Source organism: Lepidochelys kempii, chromosome 26 (genome assembly GCF_965140285.1).
Source record: "Lepidochelys kempii isolate rLepKem1 chromosome 26, rLepKem1.hap1, whole genome shotgun sequence".
Classification (NCBI taxonomy): Eukaryota; Metazoa; Chordata; order Testudines; family Cheloniidae; genus Lepidochelys; species Lepidochelys kempii.
This window is the reverse complement of record NC_136405.1, coordinates 5,711,177-5,719,219: the sequence shown is the minus strand read 5'-3', so window position 1 is coordinate 5,719,219 and position 8,043 is coordinate 5,711,177. Positions and strand designations below refer to the sequence as shown.

The window sequence follows — 8,043 nt, the reverse complement described above, 5'->3', positions numbered from 1 at the left end:
AGACCTCAAGACTTCTGGAATATGCTGCTCAAACAGGTTCACTCTTGTTTCTACTGCCTGTCTCTCCCTTCTCATATTTATCTTCAGACTTCTTCTCCTTGTCCAGATCTATTCCGCCCCCAACAATCTTCTATTCATTGAACTTTTTGAAACTTTGCACTTTTAGAGAGAGGTAAGGGATTGACTCTGTGTACACAAATTTGCAGAGGGACAATAGGGTTGAGGTCTGTTATTTCTCACCTCTCTATATTATTTATTTATTTAACACATTTTTGCTGTTAACAAGCATGTTATCTCTGGAGACACAAATCCACAGTTTGAGAACTGCAAAACTAAGCATCTCTGATGGTATCTTCTAGACTGAACAATGAGTCCCATTGGGTAGATAGAAAGATTAACCTAAATAATCTATACAGAAGCCACTGGATCCCCATAAGATTGGGCCCCTAATCCATGAATTATTGGAACTCATTTACACAGTCGGCTCCCATTCTGACACCCATCCACATTGCTACTCACCTTCCTGAGCCCTTGCTAAGCCCAGTAGATGGGAACGTTGCTGCAGAGGATGTTAACTGTAGTGCCCAGGATGGAGCGATCAGCCAGGGTCACAGGAAACCCTTTCTGCTCCTCCTCCTCACCCTGCTCGGGGGTCAGGATGAGCGACTTGAGCTATGGCAGGAAATAATAAAAATTAAACACACACACAAAACACCCTGCATCCTTGTTTGCAACAGGAATAGACACAGGCTATTGACATCCCCCTAGATCTTAAATCCTTAATGGCAATACGATACACACACTACGTTTTCTCCTAGTGCCCACTATATTTCCAACACCTTCACTCCACCTGTGAGGATGGATTCCACATCTGGAGGGCTTCCCATATGGACACTGCTTCTGAAGCAATAAAAATTTCTAGCAATGCTGCCCCAGCTGGAGATATACAGGCCAGCCTGTTTTAATAGGACGTGGAATTATTTGAATACAAATATGGAAGTCTGTGGAGGCTAGTGATTATAGCAGATGATGAAAGATTCAGGACTTGTGGATTCTGCTCCCACTTCTTGGAGGCTGTATGGTCTAATGGACTGGGAATCAGAACTCCTGGGTTCTATTTTTGACTCTGCCACTAACTCACTGTCTGCCCTGAGGCACTTAACTCATCAGTATTTCTCTTTGCCATCAACCCCCCTTAGGGCTCTGAGGGCCAGTCAGTGTTTGCAAAGCATTTCCATGCCCTCATATATCACGTGCTTTATGAGAGCAAATCATTCTCACAGCGGCTGGTGAATGTAAAAGATCCAAAGAGAGGAACAATTCAACTCCAGAGGCTACTGTGGAATCACACACACACACCAGCAGCTAGACATACACTAGCCCATTTTGCATGTGTAGCTGTTTTTACTGGTCCACTGATGCATGTGCATAACTCCAGGTGTCCCTGATGCACCATCCTTTGGAGGTTTGATCTTTGGAGTCTAAATAGTCTCTTATCTCTGTTATCCATGTATTATCTTCCACACACACACACACACATTCTCTGTTGGCCTCAGACTCAGCATTGCATGAGTGCCGTTTCCCTCATGCATTCCTATACCTACCTCTATTTCCAGCATGGTTCACACTGAGTGTGCATTCCTGACAGCTCACCTGGAGATGCTGGTGGAATGCCTTTGCAATGGTATCCAGGCCCTGAATGTTCTCTTTGTCCATCTTGGTGATGTAGCAGGCTCGGCCTTGCCAGGATTTGTAGCTGATCAGCAGCTGTTTGCAGACAGAGCACATGGTGCTTTATTAGCCCTGGTTTCCCATCACTGCAGCTCCCCGGTACTCACCGGAGCTGATTCACCCTCTCCTACTGCACAGCCACTTCTGCTTTCACAATGTCACCCCTCTCCATTCCCCTCATGACCATGAGCCCAGGAGCCTCCTAGACCCTTCATGGGCCTTTCCTTTTGAGACTTAAAGCCATCTGCTCGAGATGGGCCAGGGTCGGTGCCATCACTCCAAGCCCTGTCCAATGTGTGGGGGTTGGGTAGATAGGAGCTGGGTTCAAACTTCCTTGGGGATTGGTTTAGCAAGATGAAAATTGAGGCTTTGCAAACCCAAACCCACCATCTTATTTTGCTTGTCTCCCCTGCACCCTTCCCCACCACCTTCCATCCCACGCTGGCCACTGAAGGCAACACACCATCCTTCTCCCCTCATAGCCCCAGCTCTAGCCCCGTTCACTGCCTCTCTCACTTGGCTCTTCCTCTCTGTTCATGTTCCTCTTGTGGAGCTGGGTTTTCCGCATCTCTGGCAGCACCCAGTTCCTCCCCCACCCGCCAACCCTGCATCATGACAGAGGAAGAGGAGACCAAGACAGGATTCCCGTGTGCCACCAGGTGCTGCTCCTTGCTTGTCCAAAGTGCTGTCTGTTCAGCAACCTAAGGACTTTCCTCCCAGGGACTGACTCCCCTGCTCCATTCAGGGGCATGATGCAGCCCAACTGAGGCTGGAACCCCTTCTGATTTTGCCTGGAGGGGCTGGCACCCAGCAGAGCCTAACAGTCTTTCAGCGTGCCTTCAGTTCTAATGCAGCATCACCACGTTTGTGCTCAGATGCCACATGCATGGGTTAAAAACAGCCTCACTCCCTGGACAGGAGGATCCAATGCAGTCCCGGCCTGATGGCAAGGGTCCGTTCTGAAGCACGCCCCCTGCCAAACAAGCACTCCCTGCTTACATTACTGTAGTCATACACGACTGTGCCCGGGTCATGGGTTCCTGCATCAATGAGGAAAGTCACCACCTCTTCTTCCCAGTCCATGGAGAGCCGCAGTCCAGACTCTTCCCCCTGCAGCCCCTCAATGGTCATTTGCAAAACCTAGGAGGAGATCATAGAGCCTAAAGAATGAGCAGCAGAGAGAGCAGGGCGGTGGGGAGGGGAGGGAAATGGAAGGGATGGGATCTCTATCATCTCTGCTGTGGGTCCCCTGCATCGAGAAGAGCAACATTATTCCATTCTAACCCCTTTGAAGCTCAGCCATTTCAAAGGGCCCAGGGACATTTTGCAGCTGCTCTTCATTTCTCTGTTGCTTCTAATAATCAATCCTGTTCCCTCCCTCAAGGCTAGCCAGGGCCCCAGAGTCTCTTGCAGAATGGGAAGGGTAAGTTTATTAGGAAGACACTTTCAAGATTGATTTTGTTTCTCTTAAATGTTCTCCTGCTAACCCGACAGACCAAGGCCTCCCTGTCTCTTCCCTGCTGTCCGCACATATTGTGAGGCAAGGTAGACAGGATCTGTCCCCAGTGGGCCAGGATTTCAGTCAGCCCTCTGGGAATTAAATGCGACTGCAACATCTTCCTCTGGCTTGGTCCTTGACTTTGGTCATTCACGGTTGCAATCTGTCCCCTCTGTGCCAATCCTGTTTCCTCCAATGAATGACTGCATAAGTCCCCTCTGCACCGAAGAGGACCCCATCTGCTCTCTCTGCACCGGTGCATGACTGCCCCAGTTTTGTTCTGCAACTCTGTGCGTCTGTCCCCACTTCCTCTGCCTATTGCTAGACTTGGGTGCAGAGACAGCGATCTCTTCTGCAGGGCTGCAGCAGTCCCCTGGGCACCTATGCAGGGCCATACCCTTTGCACAAGTCCCCTTTGCACCTACACAAGGCTGCATCTGCCATCAGCTACATGGATCCCCATTGCATCAGCTGCCGCTATCCCCTGTTCATCTATAAACTGCTGCATTTGGGCATGATTTTAACACCTCCCTTTGCACCTGTGCACAGCCTCATCTGCTCCTTCTCCCCCTTACTTACAGTCTCAGTGTGTTCCTGGGTCACGTGCAGTCCCAGCAGCAGGGCTCCCAGGACGACCACAACTATCAGCACAATGACCACCACGATGATTAGGATTCTCTTGATGTGCAGGGGGCAGCCGGGGCACTTGGGCAGACGACAGAGTAGCTTAGGGAGGCAGCACAGGAAACTTTTCCAGGCGCTGCAGCAGCAGCTGCAGCAGGACTTACAGCTGGGGCAGCCTGGGCAGCAGTTGGTGCAGCTGGGGCAGCCTGGGCAGCAGTCAGTGCAGCTGGGGCAGCTGGGGCAGCAGTCAGTGCAGCTGGGGCAGACGTCCATCTCTGAATCCAGAGCATTGTCGTGCTGGGAACACAAGCAAACACAGAGAGAGGGGTCACTGCAGCGGGGATTGAAATGCAAAGCAAAAGGGAGCAGGAGGAGTGGAGTGGAAAGGGGTGTGAAGATGAGAGCCAGGGAAGGAGACAGGACTGGGGGAGAGACAGGCAGAGAGAAATGAAGCGCAGGCACAGGATTTGGGCCTGGGACGGGCCATGGTTTTAAGTAGTATCTTCCATATTCAGAGTGTCTCCAAGTGCTTTTTAAAGTAGCAAGCTAGATCCCAGCACTGTGGCTGACTCTGTCGGCAAGATGCCTCGCTAATAGCCCCCATGCAGCCTCAGGCAATTGCCCCTGCTTTCTGGGGAGAAGCACTGGTTGACTCAGCAGGGTCATACCCCCTCCTCTCTGGGGTTCACCATTTGATAGTTCTCTCATGCACCCTTGACAGCTGCTAGAGCGGGTACATTTCAGAAATGGGCAGTCGGTGACTCAGCCAGATCTGCACCCAGCTGAGCACGGCAGCTCAACAGGCATTGGGGGAACCAAGGAAGCAGGTGAAATGTCTTGTACATCATTATGGACAGGGGCAAGTACAGAGACACACCTGGAGACATGCGCACACACATACAGAGACAGAGTCACACAGACACACAGGTTCACACGCCGACCCATACTCTGCAAGCTGGGAGGGACAGAATCCGCCACTGACCCATAACCGTAGCTGGGCACTAGAAACTATTTGAGCAGCAATATATGAGTTACGGGGGATGTGGTAGCTTTCATGTAACCTTTGTCCTTTGCTAAAACCCAGCCTGGGGAGGAGGGGGTGAGGCTGAGGCTTACCAGTGGGTCCCCAATCAGAGCTTCCTTGATGCTGATTTCCATCTTGCTGCTTCTCCTGTGCCACTTGGACGTCCCCTCAGTGCGTAGGGCAGAGAGAGACTTAAATAGGAGACCTGCGGTAAGAGAAGGTGAGGGGGGAAGGGATGCTGGAGTTCCCCAGCTCCTTCTGGCCACAAATCAAGTGTCTAATTCACTTCATTTTTGTTTGTGAACCTGTTTCCCTGGAGCCCTTCAGAGCCCGGTTTCTAATAAGCTCCTAGGCCTGTGTCAGTCGAGAGTCTCCAAGGACACTTGTCTCTGGGCACATAAACCTCTTAGCGCCCAAGAGCTGCACCATCTGGGGTTCTGAGGCCAAAGTCATCCAGCTCTACAAGGCTAGTGCTGCCCTTCAGGCTGGAGTATCCGGCCTGTCGATATGGCCACGGCCAGGCTTGGCTCAGTGCCCCGAGTCTCTTAGCCCCTCTGGCACCTAATGGTGCTTCAGATGTTCAAAGCAAAAGCCGAAAATCAAAAGCCTTTCACAAGAGCACTAGTCGTGAGTGTCCAGGCCCTTATTGGATTGTGGTCAGCCAGGGGCCTTTGAGGAAGGGCCGTGTGCAAAACTCCATCGTTTCCAACAAATGTTTGCACCACCACCTTGCCCAATCTCTTCAAGGCAGCAACTTAAGGAGAGATGGAAACTTTGTGGGGCTAACACTGCTGCATCCTTGTGCTACCAGGGCTGCAGTTTCCTGCTGTAGGTTATGTGGGAGCATGGACACCTCAGGAGCTGGGAGGGGGTGAAGAAAGGAAGCTCTGAATGGAGTGAGACCTTCAGCAAGGGAAGCTTGCAGGGATGCACCTGCACAAAGATGTGGAGCATAGGCACCTTGGAAAACTCGCCCCTGGGTAGAGGACCAGCGTAAGGTGAAGTGGGACTTAGGTGATGCATAGTCATAGCCATGAGTGCAGGGGACTGGACTAGATGATCTCTTGAGGTCCTTTCCAGTCCTACGATTCTATGATTGTGAAATTCACCCACTGAGTGAACTGATCTATGAGTCGTTAGAGGTCCATGATTAAGACATGCCAAACCCCTAGGGTGAAATCAAAACTCCCCTTAACTTCCTTGGGGCCAGGATTGTGGCCCAGTTTTGTAAAGTTATTTAGGTGTTGCTGTGCAGCCTAATATCATTTTCAAAAGTTATTTAGGCACTTAGGAACCAAAGTCCCATTGGCTGTCAAGGGAATTTTGGCTTCTAAATGCCTAAATTCCATTAGAAAATGAAATTCAGGCTCCTAAATCAGGTAGATGTTGCAACCTTTAAAAATCTGAGCTTTCACTTCTAACTCCAGCTAGCCTACAGCCAACCCTGATCTCACATCTGGCCTTGACCTAATTGCTGTTCTAATCCAGCTATCTATCTATGGGTATCAATACTGCCAGACATCACTGGTATCCGAGCACCTTCCACATAAAATCAATAGCACTAGCAAAGTCCCCGGTTGAATTCATGGAGTCTCTAGCACTTCTCGCTTTTTTCAGGGTAAAAAACTTTGGGAATGGGATTTTCTTTTTCAAAATTTTATCGATTGACTTTTGGGGTTTTGGGTCAATTTGTTCCAGGGTAGGGTTTTTAGGTGGTAGTATTTTATTGGGTAGAGGAGTGGATCAGTGCTGGGGTTTAGGTTTCTAGGAGGGTCAGTGTTGGGGTTTTGGGGTAGAGGAGGCGGTCAGGTTTTGGATTTTAGGGTGGGTCTGTGTTGGGGTTTGGAGGTAAAAGGCAGTGTCAGTGCTATGAGTGTCTGTCGTATGGTGAAAAGGCCTTTTCAAAGGGGAAGGTTTGGTGGCGTTTCCTACAGAGGGTCAGACTTTCTGGATTTGTTTGATTTCCTTTGGAACTTTGTGTCATAGTCAGATCCCTTCGACTGAGAATGCTTTATCTCCAGCTCTCAAGTGCTTCATCCTGGGCTTTGAGATCTGCATTGCCCCAGTGGAGTTGTCGTGGTGGTTCATAGATCAAAAATCAGCCATAGATGTAGCTGGGGCTTGATCCATTCATTGTTTTTAAAATTTAAGAGCAAGGCCTTAAACTGCGATTGGAAGCTTGACTGGGACCATCACACAGGCCTGATGTGCTCATGGCAGCCTGAGCCAAGGAGAAGGGGGCAGCTGAATTCTGTGATAGCTGGAGCCTGTGAATCCTTTGGACATTCAGATACATTGAGTTTCAGTGATCCAGCCTGGAGAGGATGAATGCAGAGATCACTGTGGACAGGTCCTCAGTGGGAGGAAGTTTCCTAGTGAGCTGGAGATGAAAGGAAGGCATTGGTAGATACTCATGCTACCCAATCCTCCAAGCTTAGCAATGCGTCCAACAGTTCCAGGGGTCACATTTCTCTGACGAATGGAGCCTTCAATGGAAGGTGGAGACACTGCCTCGACCAGTTCTCCAAAGCGTTTCCCCTTTCCGATCAGCATCACTTTGGTCTTGCCTGGGCCCAGCTGCTCTTCATCCAAGAGCTGATCATTTGCAGGCATTCCAACAGTTGGCCTTGAGCTATCTCCTCTTCTTCCACTGTCCCTGAATCCACAGCTGCCAGCACAGACCTTGAGAAAGAAACGGTTGCACATTCCTCAACCTGTAAGAGCCAGGAGCTCCCCAGCCTCCCTGCTCAAGGGCTTGGAGGAGCCTGCACATTTGCTGTTTGACCCCTGACAGCCCTGGCTCTGGTTTCTGCAGACTCTGAGTGCTTGCCAACCCTCAAAGGGAAGGTCTTTGCATTTTCCTCACTCTGTGCAATGTGTTTTCTTAGTGATGTTTGAGGGAGGGAGGGAGAGAGAATCAAGTAGCTCTCAGGGCCATTTACCCTCAAACATTCTTTATCCTGGAGAGAGTCCTTAGAATCCTCATCTGCTCCCTTTGCTGCATGAAGCCTATCCCAGACATTCTCTTCTCCCCACACCCACCCCGCTCCTCAATTGCAGTAGGAGCATATTCTTGATCTTCTGCCACATTGCACCACCTGTGCGAAGGCAGATGTTGGGTAACAGGCAGACCAGGGACATCAAATAATGGAGCTGAGCCGGAGCT

At 50.2% G+C, this 8,043-nt stretch overlaps 1 protein-coding gene across 1 annotated transcript; it reads right to left on the bottom strand.

Annotated features, from left to right (window-relative positions):
• Positions 1-534: 534 nt before the first annotated feature.
• On the bottom strand, positions 535-7,490 carry LOC140903449 (surfactant protein C). The gene is made up of 6 exons (XM_073324749.2): positions 7,355-7,490; positions 4,970-5,082; positions 3,809-3,934; positions 2,731-2,871; positions 1,654-1,767; positions 535-672 (listed from the first exon to the last, which is right to left on the bottom strand). The coding sequence occupies exons 1-6, from the start codon at positions 7,488-7,490 to the stop codon at positions 535-537; spliced, it is 768 nt and encodes a 255-aa protein (XP_073180850.1).
• Between the last annotated feature and the right edge of the window lie 553 nt (positions 7,491-8,043).